Here is a 14,515-nt window from a genome sequence, read left to right on the forward strand (position 1 = left end):
GCTTAACCATTAGGTGCACAGACTAAAGCCAGTGGAGGCAAGGAATTGGGATCATAGCCGCCAGGGTCACCAAGTCTGCAGAAACTGATTCTCCTTAGGGAGCAGTGCAAAGGGTTACAGAGCAGACACAAAAAGGTCCAGCATCATTAGACGGAGGGCCTCTACTTGCGCAGGGTCAGTCCAAAAACTATGAAATTCTGGTTTCAGCTTCATATACACAAGGTTAAAGCACGGAGTTGCTGGAAACCAAGAAGCGTCTGGCTTCGTAACTGAGGTTGAGATTCAAAACGGTGACTGAAACTGGACCTTTTCCTCAAGGAGTAAGACTTTCCCTTCCAATGGCACATTTTGTGTGTGAGCTTTGTCTGGTGGAGAGATCTGTTAAAAGACCATTCCTTGGAAAGCAGGTTATCTTTGGGATCGAGTTAAATAGGGAATCTCCCTGCATGCCTTAGCTAAAAATAACTTGATCTTGTGTTTCCTCAAGGATTTCTGGTGGAAGATGACATAAAAATCGGATTGCGCGTACGGGTTGGCACCTAATACACTCTGGTCTTTACACATCTAGAATTAGAGTCATAGCTGGAGCCATATGACACCGCCTACAGTGCAGGAGATCCTGTTGGCGAAAAAAATTTCCAGACCAAGTTGAAGCCTGTAGAGAGTATTTATCAGGAATCTGTGGGAACATTTAGCATTTAGAATCGCCCACTTTCCATAACTGTTGCCAACGTCTGCCATTCCTCACCATGGAATCACCAATCCTAACCCTAGGGAGGGGGGCTTTGGCTTGGGGGCGAATCGGAGATGGGTATAGGAAATCATACTTTTTCTTTTTTTTTTTTACAAAGACCAACTTTATTCTATGGTGGAAAAAAAGAGAACAAAATCTCCAAGTGGCAGCAAGACAACTACCCAAAACAAAAAAAACAAAAAACATCCAGGAATTCAAAAAAACGATCTTCAATTAAAGGGCAAACCTCAGAATCCAGTGTAAACAATTCTCTATGGGAGGAGCCCCCCTTCATTTGTCCAGGCTCGGACACACATTTTTATTAGCGGTCAGAGGAGCTCCTCTCTTCCAGCAACACTGGCAACCCACCCTCTGGGAGATAAGATTGCCTGTAACAGCTTACCGAGTAAACAAGTTGCCGGAGGGCAAAACAGCGCTACATTGAGAACATTTTATATAGCCAGCTTTAAATAATATAAAAACGCCGTCCACAGCAGGGTTCGGGGTAAGAAGTTGGATGATAAAAAAAGTTAAACTACTTCACGGTGAGCCCCACTGTACCCTAGTGCTTCAGTTGAAGATGGACCTCGACTTGGGGCATAGGTTTTTCATAAGGGGTTCAAGTAATTTTCACATTGACACCAGAAGATTCTGATGGGTCAGATGTACCATCACAGGCAGTGTCAGAAAAAGGGAAAAGATCAAGAGAAGTGTTTATGGTACCCCCAACTATTAAACAGTGTCCTCTAGTGTAGTATCATGGCAATCTAGAACATTAGACTTCTGTGCAAGTTTAGTATAGGGGAAAATGTCACATGTAGATTAAAAAGTAGTTTTAGTTTAACGGAGAACAGCTGGTGCCCCTTCACTGTAATGTAGTGTGGAGGTAAAAGGAGAAGACGATGGGGGTCTCAGAAAATTGGGCTGGTTATCTAGTATTTGATTCCGGTCTACCTATTTCACAGTTCCATATAAAATTAACTACGTAGGGCTCCCATTGAGCCAGAGGAATCCTGCAAGTGCTGCCAGTTTCACTGCTACAAAAAAGGCACTTCGGTGCTGGCTGGTAAGTAACTGGGCTTGATGAGCTCCATGGAGGTTCATTAGAGAAGGGGAGGAAGACACTGGTGCTCAGATGAAGCTAGTAATGTCAGAGGGCATGCTCCAGGAGGACCTCCTGGAGGGAAACAAGAGTCTACATGGCCCATAGGGTAATTGCTCATACGTCCAGAGAGGGCTGGCATCACGCAGTCGGCTTTCGGAGGTTGGTTGGTTGGTTGGTCTGTGTCATTAGGGCCAAATGGAAAGGAGTAGCATTTTCTTCCAACTCAGCTAATGTCATGGTCTCCAATGCTCTGCCGGAGGTACTCTTCATATAGCTGCTTCTAGAAAAGACACAGCAAAAACAGAATGAGAAGATAAAAGGGCCAGACTTAAGACCAGACACCCCCCAGTTAACACCGCCCTGCATGAACAGAAAACCCAGAAACGAAAGAATCCCTTTGTAAAACCATCCCACCGGAAAAGAGCTCCATTAAACTAGACTCGTTCACCAGCAAATACCATCCTACATTAAGAAAACTAGAATCCTTTTTGCCAATACCGTCATACAAGCCAACAGCATTAGGAGACCAGGCTCTTCCCTACAAATACCACCCCGTGACTCACAGTACATCACCATCCACTTGCAAATACCAAGAGAGGACATAGAGCGCAAATTCTTCTTCAGTGTCTACCATTCCTGAGGAATAAAGCATCAAGAGGCCAAACTCTTTCTTGCTAATCCCATCCTACAGGAACACCGCAAAGGACACAAGCTTTTCCCTCCTAATATCCCACAAGAACACAGTGCAAGGAGACCAGAACCACAGCCCCACCAAATACAAAATAACAGAAACAGACAACAGCATTTTCCCCCCTAATACCATTTCACAGGAACAGAGCACCATGGAATCAGGCTGCTACCCAACTTGTACCACTGTACCAGAAGAGAAATATTACCGGGATCTGGCATCTCCCACAGCTAATGCATTATTTTATATCATAATCCGATTACTACGGGAGTAGACCGTATATGAAATCTGCCCTTTCGAGCCACGTTATCCTTCCTTTCCTCATATATCCAGGGCCACCTTCCAAGTCTGCAGTTCTTACCTTCTTCTGCCGCACCACTTCATGCACATACTCTCGCCGATCCAGGAGGTATCGCTTCTGTTTTTTAGACAGAGTTTCCTTAGTCCTGGTGAGAAGCAGGGTGTGGAGATATTAATGACTATTTCGAATGCTGCAATGTTCAAGCAATATAATAAATGGAAAATGTCACTATATTATCACACTTGCATATCCTGAAAAATCAAGTGCGTGTTTGGGACACAGTTTCAACAGTCTGTCCCCCCGCCCCCCCCTCCAATTACATACTCAGACAAAATTATAAGCGATCTCACATCAGAAAAGAATTTGCCTTAAGGCTGCATTATAACACATCATTAGGATTCATACCAAGCATTTTGTAAGAGAAAAGATGTATTGAGCAATTAGAGAATGGGCAACTGTTACTAACGTCTTGTTTGGAAGCACCAGATCTTGCGAGAAATTGAGCTGAGCTCATCCTCACAAACCATCTAGAGAGGTACAGCTGGTATAAAAAAACTGACGACAAGCCAAAAAGCAATTTGGCAAGAGACAAGCATTCTGTTTTTTTTAGGGGAATTATGTGTTGCAACAATGAAGTGCCATTATTCTATGATAAAGAATTTGATTTAGGATAATACTTTTCAGTCCTACGGCTGGGGAGTCCAGGTACAGAGTAATCAGCTAAGATTGGGCTTGGCTTTCTTTAGGTTTCCTACAAATTAGATCATATTTTGAGGACAAAAGCAAAGCATTGATAGAAAATATTAGAAACTGATAGTACGTTTAAAAAACAAAAGGGCTGCCATCAGAAATACAAGGATCAGATGTCTACTCAAGACAGACATTCAGATCCTGGCTGCTTGAGTTTGTCCGCTCTGGCATTTAGAGATCATCCCAGTGGTTTATTAGTAGAGAAAGTCCTTGTGGTCTAGTTACTTCCAGAGGCCCATAACCATCGAACACAGGGCCTGTAACCCCACCCAAGTTTGTTGCAGTACATCTTGGCAGTGGGGTTGTCCGTGAGCAACGTCACCTTCACTTCTCTGGGGTGGGCAGGAAGGCCTAAAACACTTAACGAATTGTGTTAAACTCTAGGTAATTAGATGTGCCTAAAAGTATATATCTGGGGTCTTCAGGTAATGCAGTCCCTAATACTTTACTAATTTCTAGGAACACTATTTGACTTTGTGTGTGCATGGCAGAGCATGTCCAGAGTGAGTGAAAAAGGTCTCCCTGTTGTCTCCTGCACCTCAGACATTGCAGTGAGGCCGCACTTCCTATTTTACGTAGGCAAGCTCTATCATCGTAAATCCCGTGAAGGATTTTGAGCTGGATGAGTCTCAGCCTGGAATTAAATCCCGTGAAGGATTTTGAGCTGGATGAGTCTCAGCCTGGAATTAATTTCTACGTCTATTGGGAACATAAGTGCAGCGCCCCAGTCCAGATTATCCAATTTGCACAGATTTTTCCCGCATTTACTTTTAAGTTTTTTAGGGTATCGGGCATATTATTTCTTTTTTTTATATAAGGAGGAGACTGCTTTCTCCATTACTTACTCCATCAAAAGTCTACCTTCTAGGGGTGCATACTCCGGGAGATCTATGGGAATGTTTTCTGCTCTCCAGGCATGTTTAAGCTTTAAATATTTATAGCAAAGCGTGTCATTTAGTTGAAATTCTCTTTCGAGGGACGAAAAGGATATTAGGGCACCTCTTTCAATCAGGTCACCCACCCTGGAGATACCAGTACGGTCCCAGGCATTAAACCTCTTCAGCTTCCCAATTTCTTTAAGGTACTTTCTCATCCACAGCGGAGTTTCCCAGAGCGGTTAATTGTGCCCACCACAGACTTTAATTCACCTTGCACCAACCCTCGAGGGTTACTTGGGAAGCAGGTGATAGGCGTCTCATTCCTTTCCCCCCGTAAAGGTAGTGGTGGTAGGGGTGTGTTTGAAATTGTGTTCTTTCCAACGCGTAGATGGGGTTGTCGCCATCTGGATGTCCCCATTCATTTATGGCTATCAGATGGGAGGCCCAGGAATAAGCCTGGACATCTGGGAGGGCTATTCCTCTATTATATGAGAACTGTGGTCCAAAACTCATTTCCCCAGTGTTTGAGTCATAAAAGACCAAGGTACACCATCAATGGTCTTTTCGGCATTCAAGGAGAAAAAAAATGTGGGTCCCATCTAAACTGAACCTCTGCCATCCAGTTATGAAGTCAGAGGAGTTGTTTAGGCATAAAGATAGATTGACTCCAATGAGCCTAGTAGCCAGAATGGTGGCCAACACCTTAGGTTCTATATTGAGTAATGAGATCAGCCAGTAGGAGTCACTATCAGTAGGTGGTTTTCCGGCTTTATGTATAACCACTATTGTGGCTTTCCAAAAGTCAGGTGGGAGAATACCTTCCTCTTGGACTGTCATGTAATATCTAAGCAAGTAGGGAGCTAGGCTGTCAACCTGTTTTAAAAAAAATCTGTTGGGAGATCATGGAGTCCAGGATTTCCCCCCGAATTTGAGTTACGTAGGCCTAAAATTTAGCAAGGGCGATATCCGCTTCCAAAGCCATGCAGTCCTTATTAGGAAGGGTCAGTAAGCATACCTCAGTCAGGTAATCTTCTGAGTGGAATCTGCTGAGGGACTGCCCTAGTAAAGGATCTCATAATATTTCGGTAATTCCTCTGCTATTTCTCTACCAGTGGCATACAGGATACCCTCAATCTCTTTAATTTGGTGTACCCATTGAGTCCATTTCACATCTGATCAACCATGATAGTAGCTGCTTAGCCTTGTCGCCTAAATCATAAAGACAATGCGGTTTAGCTAACATCAGATTGCATGATTCATCATTGGCCAGTGTTATATATTTAGTTTGTACGGGTTCAACCCTTCTTCCCATCTGGGGAGTCGGCAAGTTCACGTTCACAGCCTCACACCTTATGAGCAGCTTCTCCAGATCCTCTATATCCGACAGCTTGTTTTCCCTCTTAAAGCAATATTTTTTATTCTTTCTCAAATTACTGCCTTATACGCCTCCCACAGTTCAACAGCCGAATCACAGTCTATTTTCTGAAAAGTAGAGTTCACACTCTGCACTTCTTTCCCGTAGGGTTGTCCTAATCCGTAATTCCCAGGCATTCAGCCTAGATTCCCTGGCGGTCGCGCTGGGTTTCTGTCCCATCGTTACCCAAAGTGGGAAATGGTCAGAAAAACCTCTAGCTAGATTCTCGGCATATTGTTCCCACTTCTCCAGCTGGTGTCAAAACATAGTCTAGTCTAGAAAATACATTTTGCATCCCAGAGTAGTAGGAAGAGCCTCTTTAGTGTGGGTGGTGTCGGTATCTGAGAGCCCCAATGTGTGCACAAGTTGAGCTAGTAATGTGTTTTTAGCTGTGACAGTAGCTGTCCCTGATCTGTCTAGGTCTGGGGACATCACATCGTTAAAGTTTCCCCCCCAATGAAATGAAGAGAGGATTCGGTGTCCAACAAGATTTTGGTGAGTTTGTTTAGAGTGGATTATTGAAGACATGAGGGCACGTAAACACGAATGATGGTGACATTCAGTCTCATTAGGTAATTTTAACCTAGATTTCGAAATCCCACAGGAACATAATATCAAGGGCTAATCCATGAGAAGAGGTTGAGCTCGCCCAAGGGTATCTATATTCTGGGGGTGGACTGAATGATAAACATGCCACAGAATAGCTGTGACTGAGAGTCCTTATACACCATTTCTGCAGTGGTACAGGGTCAAAAGTAGTGGGCAACCTCTTACATCTTTGTGATCAACATAGAGAACATGGCCTGACTGTCGTGGACCACCTGCAGGAAACTCTCAAATCTGCACAGTATCACAGTATCCAAAATAGCACAGGTGAAGCGGAGGTCTGACTTCGGGACACTGATAGTTAACCCCATAGATTTTCAGAGGTTCCCTGTTTGGAGGTGGTTGACCACTGCCTGGCGTAAGCCCACCTTCAACAGTCAGTCATCAAGGTAGGGGGAAGGCTGATAGTTTGACCTCCGAAGGTGTGCTGCAAGCACCACCATGACTTTTGGAAACCACCACGGGCCACTGATACGGCCAAAATGAAGCACTGCAAACTTAAAATGCTCCTGGCCCACCTTTAAACGCAGGTAGCGGCTGTGGGCCAGGAGGACAGGGATATGGAAAGAAGCGTCCTGCTGGTCCAATGATCTAGTCTCTGTGAACCATGGCAGATGGGACCTGGGCTAGCATGAGCATCTTGAATTTGTCCTTTTGCAGGAAGGCATGGAGCGGGCAAAGATGCAAAAATAGGAGGAAGGCCTCCATCCTTCTTTGACACAAAGAAGTAGATGGTGTAACACCTAGTTCCTACTTCCAAGCCGCAACAGTCTCTCTGGCACCCTTAACAACGGAGACTCCATTTCCTGCCACAAGAGGGACAGTTGGTCCTCCAGGAGCCAAACTGATGGTGGAGGAAGATCTGGCAGGGTAGGACGAAATGTGAGGGTGTAGCCACACTGGGCAATTTGGAGGATCCACTTGTCTGAAGCGATGGCCTGTCACCCCTTGAGGATGCATCCGATGCTGCCCTCTATAGGGTGGCTGAGGACACACTAAAGTTTATTTAAGGCAGCTGGAGAGGTTCATGACAGAGCTGCACATTGTTCCTGCTGTCCTGAGTGTGGGCTGTGTGAACTGCAGCCTTGTCCACAAAAGATCTGAATCACCAGCTAGGCTGGTGGCGGGGTCAGACAGTGGAAAAACAGAATATCCTGACCGTAGCCGCAGAAAGGGCATAATAGTTGGTGGAAATCTCTGGTGGGAACAGAAAGACCCAAGGAACGTGCTGTGCCCTTCCTCACCTTAAAGAATTCCATTGCAGAGTACGATTCATCAGCAAAGCGTTGTCCATTAAGGATGCTTGGACAATGCCAGAGAAGCCCATAGATCCCATCCAGGCATGGTGTGAGAGCCACACCAGTGTCCATCGTTCAATCGAAACAGTTATTTTGCAGTGTGAATCCCTTTCTGGATTCACATGCTGTGCATTATTCCGCCATCTAGTGGTTGGGTCTGGAATAGTCTGTTTTTTCTTTTGTTTTTTTTCCTTCTTGTTTTGGGCATTGTCGACCACCATTTGGTGGCAGGTACGTCGCGAGTGACTTCAGACGGAGGTCCTGGGCTGGGTAGCCATCTTCAGATTCTTTTTTCCGCAAATGGGCCTGAAAGTAAGACAGGTCCAAACATTTTTCAGGAAAAACCCCAAAAAGAAGAGAAAAAGTCGAGATTTCGAGTGGACACGGACCACAGACATCGCAACCAGAGAGAAAATCAGAATTCCGAGAACGAAATCACCTAAATAGAAGACATCAAGTGTTAAAAAATGGCGAGGTAGGGGGCCATGGAAAACGCCCCCTTCAAATTCTTCCCGAGTGCCACCACAAGTTTGCACAACGCGACCCACACGACGTCTGCAACCTGATCCTGCCCAAAGACCATAAGGAAACGGACTGAGGCTTGCGCGGTGTTCCAGCCGAAAATCCTCAGGACCCACTGGAAGCAAAGAGAGGCCCACTATGCAACAATGTCCCAGGCTTCGAAGAAAACTTCCCTGAAGGACCTAGGCCTTTCCAGTGATAAAAAGGACCAATGAGTTCCAGCAGAATTCTGGAAGGAGACTCTGAAAAAACACAGGTCCACAAAAAGACGAGGGATACAGAGTAGAAGACGGATAAGGTAAGACAATACACTAGAACACAAAGGGAGTCACTGTTCCTTGTAGAGGATGAAAGAGGAATAAACTTTTGTAGTGTGCTACTCTGTCTGTGGGGGACAGTGTGTCCTCATAATGCCCTCACACACCCCGAAGGAGGACATGCTTCATCATTTGGGCTTTGTTCCTCGTCAGGTTGGCGCACCAATGCCCTAAGGGTCCCCCAAAGGGTCTATTTATCAGAGCTCTTTTGATGAGAAGCCATTTGGGTGCGAGGGTGTAAGTGGGAACACAGTGCCTCACTCCATCATTGTCACCACGGCCAGGAGGAGAGCAAATGCCCTCCCCCACAGTGGACCACCCCTAGAGCGAGAAAGCAAACGTATGGATATGGTGGGTGTGAGAAGTTGGCCTGGTATATGTTGTCCACTAGTTATAGTGGGCACCTTGCACCCGTCCAAACAACCCCTTAGAGGGGATAGGTTAAAGACAACCTTTATTTCAAGCTATCCTAGTGGTAGCTATGGAGAGAAGTGCGAGAATCAAGAGGGAGAGAGAGGACCAGATAGCTAGTCCAGATCCCCGGATTATATGTACACAAATCAAAAGGAGACTAGCTAGAAGGGGTTAGTCTGACATTATTTTATTATTGTTATAGCGACTCAGTGTTGTTGGCGGTGGCACCTGTTGGGTGTCTTTAGAAAGCCCTCACCCACCAACCTAGTTGGTGGCATGCTTCATCATCGGGCCCACCCAGTGACACCTAGCGTGTCCCGGGTGTGCTACGACGCCTGATTACAGCGGAGCAGGTATGTCACTGTGTGTGCGGTGTGGGGTGTTGTGAGAAGTGAGGTTAAAACGGCTTGGCGGATGGTCCCTGGGGTGAAAAGACTATTAAAAGGGCCTCCGTCAGCGGTTAAAAATAAGGCTGAGGGACGTTAGAGGCGGGTTACGACCTCCTACGTCCTAGGTGTGTCAACATGTTTCAGCCAGTGCCTTATATTAATCTGGCTTTCTTCAGGACAATAAAAATTATGTGTAGATTAAAATAGGGTAAGTGTAGTGTAGTCTATGTGTCTACACGCCCTAAAGTGTATATAACTGTGAGAGGGGGGATTCCCTTCTCAAGATCACGCTTTTTTAGGCTTGCTTGTACTCCAAGGTTATGCGAAGGAGGCACAACAGGTCCCACGCTGGAGCTGACCAGAAATCCTGGCCACCCCTTGCCTCTTCAATAGCCTTGGAGTACAAGCAAGCCTAAAAAAGCGTGATCTTGAGAAGGGAATCCCCCCTCTCACAGTTATATACACTTTAGGGCGTGTAGACACATAGACTACACTACACTTACCCTATTTTAATCTACACATAATTTTTATTGTCCTGAAGAAAGCCAGATTAATATAAGGCACTGGCTGAAACATGTTGACACACCTAGGACGTAGGAGGTCGTAACCCGCCTCTAACGTCCCTCAGCCTTATTTTTAACCGCTGACGGAGGCCCTTTTAATAAAGTCTTTTCACCCCAGGGACCATCCGCCAAGCCGTTTTAACCTCACTTCTCACAACACCCCACACCGCACACACAGTGACATACCTGCTCCGCTGTAATCAGGCGTCGTAGCACACCCGGGACACGCTAGGTGTCACTGGGTGGGCCCGATGATGAAGCATGCCACCAACTAGGTTGGTGGGTGAGGGCTTTCTAAAGACACCCAACAGGTGCCACCGCCAACAACACTGAGTCGCTATGACAATAATAAAATAATGTCAGACTAACCCCTTCTAGCTAGTCTCCTTTTGATTTGTGTAGCTATGGAGAGAAGCCTTCAGGCTAAGTCTCGAAGAAATGTAAAGCAGCTTGGTTTACCAGATTATAATCTCCTGAATGACCAAATGAAAGGAGAACCACACAGGGTATATATAAAATAGATGTATTTATTACTAAACACTCTCTACTAACCTCTTTATGAGATTAGAGAACAAGGCACACAATAATACAGTACTAGGACGACAGTAAAAAGCACAATACACAACGGGTTCCAGGGGGGAGACCGAACCATATACTAAGAAAGTGGTGTAACAACCAGAACTGGACTAGACAGTGCCTAGAGCACGTACAATCACTGGGACCCCAAGGAACCACCCACGGTGGTGACACAGGGGAACAACGGTGGACGGGTGCAGTGTGAGAAGACAGCTGCGAGCTCAGTACAATCCTATGGGAAAGTCGCGGTTGCAATTTTAAAGATTATGGACACTTTGGAGAGGACTTTGACTAAACCCTTTCAAACTGAGAAGGTTTTAAAGCCAGCACCCACGTGAGCACTGGAGTACTCGTGTTACCTAACCCAGGGAAGCCGGGTGCATAGGTGTCAAATGGGGTCGAGAATCTTCGTTGTTTTCAATGGCGTGTTGCTGCAAAGTGCTGCTGTGGTGAATAGGAAAAGTGTCTGGTGTGATCAGAGCCTGGATCAGAGCTGTGAAGAACCTGAAAGCAGTGGGGACAGAGTCTGGGTCACTTGGCAGTGACCAGTTCTCGGTGGACAAATGCCCACCGATGTCAGGTGTTTCAAGTGCGAAGAGGTGAAGCTTGACTGCTGCCTGAGAGGCCTCTGGGGTACCTATGCCCTGGGTACATAGTATATCATATACTAGGGACTTCAAAGGGTACAAAAGACTGGTAATGGTCAATATTAGGAAACAAAGACCGGGCAAAGGAAGAAGCAAGAGTCTTAGTGTCAGAGGAACTATGTGTGTGAATAACAAGAAATTAATCCCATCTGCCCACCCATATGGCGGAGTCTCGTCATCTGGGATTGTGAAAGGTCAAGGTCTGGATGAGGACACACCTGATGATATTGTGTGTTTCTCCAATTCTCCAAGACCCCCAGTGATGGATCCGACCCAAAATTACATGTATGGGTGTGATGGTGTGAGAAAATCAAATTGCAGTGAGAAAAAGTGTGAACATTAAATCAATCAATCAATCATAGACATTTATAGAGCGAGGTGGTCTTGGGTCAGGCGCAGGTCGGTCGGGAGAGAGTTCCAGGTCTTGGCGGCCAGGTAGGAGAAGGACCTTCCTCCTGTTGTCGTTCTTCGGATGCGGGGGGCGGCGGCGAGGGCGTGACTGGCTGATCGGAGGTGTCGTTTGGAAGCGTAGAAGTTGATGCGGTTGTTGAGGTAGCTCGGGCCTTGATCGTGTAGGGCTTTGTGTGCGTGGGTGAGGAGACGGAAGGTGATTCTCTTGTTGACCGGGAGCCAGTGCAGGTCTCTTAGGTGTCCGGAGATGTGGCTGTGTCGTGGGATGTCGAGGATGAGTCTGGCTGAGGCGTTCTGGATCCGTTGGAGTCTCTTCTGGAGCTTGGTGGTGGTTCCGGCGTAGAGGGCGTTGCCGTAGTCCAATCGGCTGGTGATGAGGGCCTGGGTGACAGTCTTCCTGGTCTCGGTGGGGATCCACCGGAAGATTTTCCGTAGCATGCGCAATAAATCAAATGTGCTGCTTAAAATTGGCTACCATGATGTAAGGGAAACTTTAATGGGAATAGATCATGGTGTCAAGATTAAAAAGAAAAAGTGTATGACAGTCTGAAATAATGACTGCTTAAATAAGATCGTATACTGGTCGACATGTTTCTGCTATGCAGGGGCGTCTCCCCTACCAGGCTTTCATCAGGACCGTAGAAATACACTACTGCAATATCATACAAAAAAATAATACATTCTGTAACTGTCCGGAATGCGGTCCCAGCCGTGGAGAGAAGCATCCATCACGATAGTCTGAGTGGGAATGGCCTTGTGGAACGGAACCCCCTTGAGGAGGTTCTCTGCTAAACACCACCATCTCAGTAACTGCTGAGCGTGCAGAGACAGTCGTATCCTGTCGTCCCAGTTCCCTCGCCTCTGGTCCCACTGATCCTCCAAAAATTCCTGCAGCGGCCTCATGTGCAGGCGTGCATGTGGAGTGAGGAAGATACAAGAGGCCATCGACCCCAGTAGAGAAGACACCGTTCTCACTGTTGTAGATGGAACCGCCATGAGAGCCTGAGCCTTCCGAAGGAGCGATAAGTGTCTCTCCTCCGAAGGAGACACGCTTGCTGACAGCGTATTGATGGAGGCTCCCAAGTACTGTAAGCACTGGACCGGAGTCGGGACAGACTTGGACATGTTAAATGTGCAACCCCAGCTGGTTCAACAGAACGGCCATCCTGTTGAAGTGCAATTGCGCTTCCTGGAAGGTGGAGGCTTTGATCAACCAATCGTACAGGTAAAGGTAAACAAACACCTTGTTCTCTCTCCGGTGTGCCGCCACCACTGCCATGCACTTTGAAAAAGTCCTGGGCACAGACTTCAGTCCAAACTGGAGTACGGTGTATTGATAGTGATTGGCGCCGACTTGGAAACGCAGGAACTTCCAGTGTTTCCGTGCAATGGGCACATAGAAGTACGCATCCTGCCGATCTATCGCGCAAAGCCAGTCTCCCCTTTGCAGCCTAGGGTAAATCTGGTGCAAAGACAGCATGCAAAACTTCTCCCTGCGAACCCATTTGTTTGCTTGTCGCAAATCCAGAATGGGCCTGAACTCGTTCTCATCTTTCTTGCGTACCAGAAAGAAGCGTGAGTAAAGACCCTTTCCCCTTTGAGACAGAGGGACGTCTTCTATCACCCTTTTTCTTAACAGGGTATCGGCCTCCGCCTGGAGCTCGCGCAGTTGGAACTGCGAGCAAACCGGTGGAATCGCTGGAGGCGGGTCGAGATAACGAAGACTGTATCCATTGCAAACAATATTCAGCACCCACTTGTGCGGAGTAATTTTTCTCCACTCTGCCAAGTAATTTTGTATGCTTTCCCCCACCGAAGGGGGTTACGGACGAGGGGGAAGTAGCACCTCAGGGCTTAGACCCGGCCGGGCCCTTGTTCGCGGAGGAGGACTGCTGACCACCTCTGCCCCTCTGGCTCTTTTGGAATGGTGGAATGGCCGCCGCTGGTACTGCTGCTGCTGCTGTCCAGCCTGCCGACCTTGCCCTCTGCCCTGCACCTGGAACGGGCGGAAGGTCTTCCTCTGTTCCTTCGGCTTCTCCAACCAGACAGCCGTCAGGGTTTCAGCCTCCGCCTTCATGCGGGCCATCCCCTCATCCGCATGTTTGCCGAATAGGGTCGCTCCTGAAAATGGTAGGTTGGCGACCGTCTGCTGCACCTCTGGCTTCAGTGATGTCAGACGCAGCCAGGCGTGGCGCCGCAGGTTGATCTCATGGCAGTACCCGTGGGCTGCCAAGAGAGGAATCCGCAGCAGAGCTTATCACCTGGTTGGAGACCATCATTCCCTCATTAATGATCTCTTGGAATTCCTCCCTTCTATCCCTGGGAGGGTGTTCCAGGAACTTCTGCAGGGACTCCCATAAGGCCCGGTCTTAACGGCCCAACAGAGCCGAGGCACTCGTGGCCTTTATGGCAGTGGAGGCCGTACCGCAGACTTTCCTGCCGGCCGAGTCCATCAAGCGGCTCTCCTTGTCAGGAGGCACCATCGACGACGGGAAGTGGGGGTGGCATGTTTTCCCGCCGCCATCATGATCACAGAGTCCGGGACAGGGTCCGAGCGAAGGAACGCCAGGTCTGAGTCCGGGGCCCTGTATTTCTTTTGCAGCCTGGAAGGTGCCGATTTTGTAGAGGCAGGGGTGAGGAAGAGATCCGTGGCAGGTTCCTCCATCCCTGGCACCAAGGGCAACAAGGGGCAAGACAGCTGTTTCTTGTGCAGGGTCTCGAAGATGACTGAAGTCGATGGCGTGGGCACCGTGAGTGTAATGCCCAGTTTTGCCGCCCCACGTAAAAACACTTCTTGGAAGGAGACAATGTCATCTACTGGAGACACCCTCGTCCGAGGGGAGTCCGACAATGTAGGTGAATATTCCCTGGCACTGGACGAGTCAGTGTGGCGGGACCTAGAC

The 14,515-nt window shown here is 47.5% G+C and overlaps 1 protein-coding gene across 1 annotated transcript in view; it reads right to left on the reverse strand.

Annotated features, from left to right (window-relative positions):
• Positions 1 to 827: 827 nt before the first annotated feature.
• The window catches only part of LOC147705732 (uncharacterized), a 338,142-nt gene continuing 324,454 nt past the window's right edge, over positions 828 to 14,515 (reverse strand). The window contains exons 11-12 of the mRNA XM_086932177.1: positions 2,888 to 2,972; positions 828 to 2,118 (exon numbers count right to left, since the gene is read on the reverse strand). Coding sequence (XP_086788303.1) covers positions 2,062 to 2,118; positions 2,888 to 2,972 — 142 coding nt within the window. The 3' untranslated portion in view covers positions 828 to 2,061. The remainder of the gene's footprint in view (positions 2,119 to 2,887; positions 2,973 to 14,515) is intronic.

The sequence above is a fragment of the Lissotriton vulgaris genome, chromosome 7 (genome assembly GCF_964263255.1).
Source record: "Lissotriton vulgaris chromosome 7, aLisVul1.2, whole genome shotgun sequence".
In the NCBI taxonomy this organism is placed as follows: domain Eukaryota; kingdom Metazoa; phylum Chordata; class Amphibia; order Caudata; family Salamandridae; genus Lissotriton; species Lissotriton vulgaris.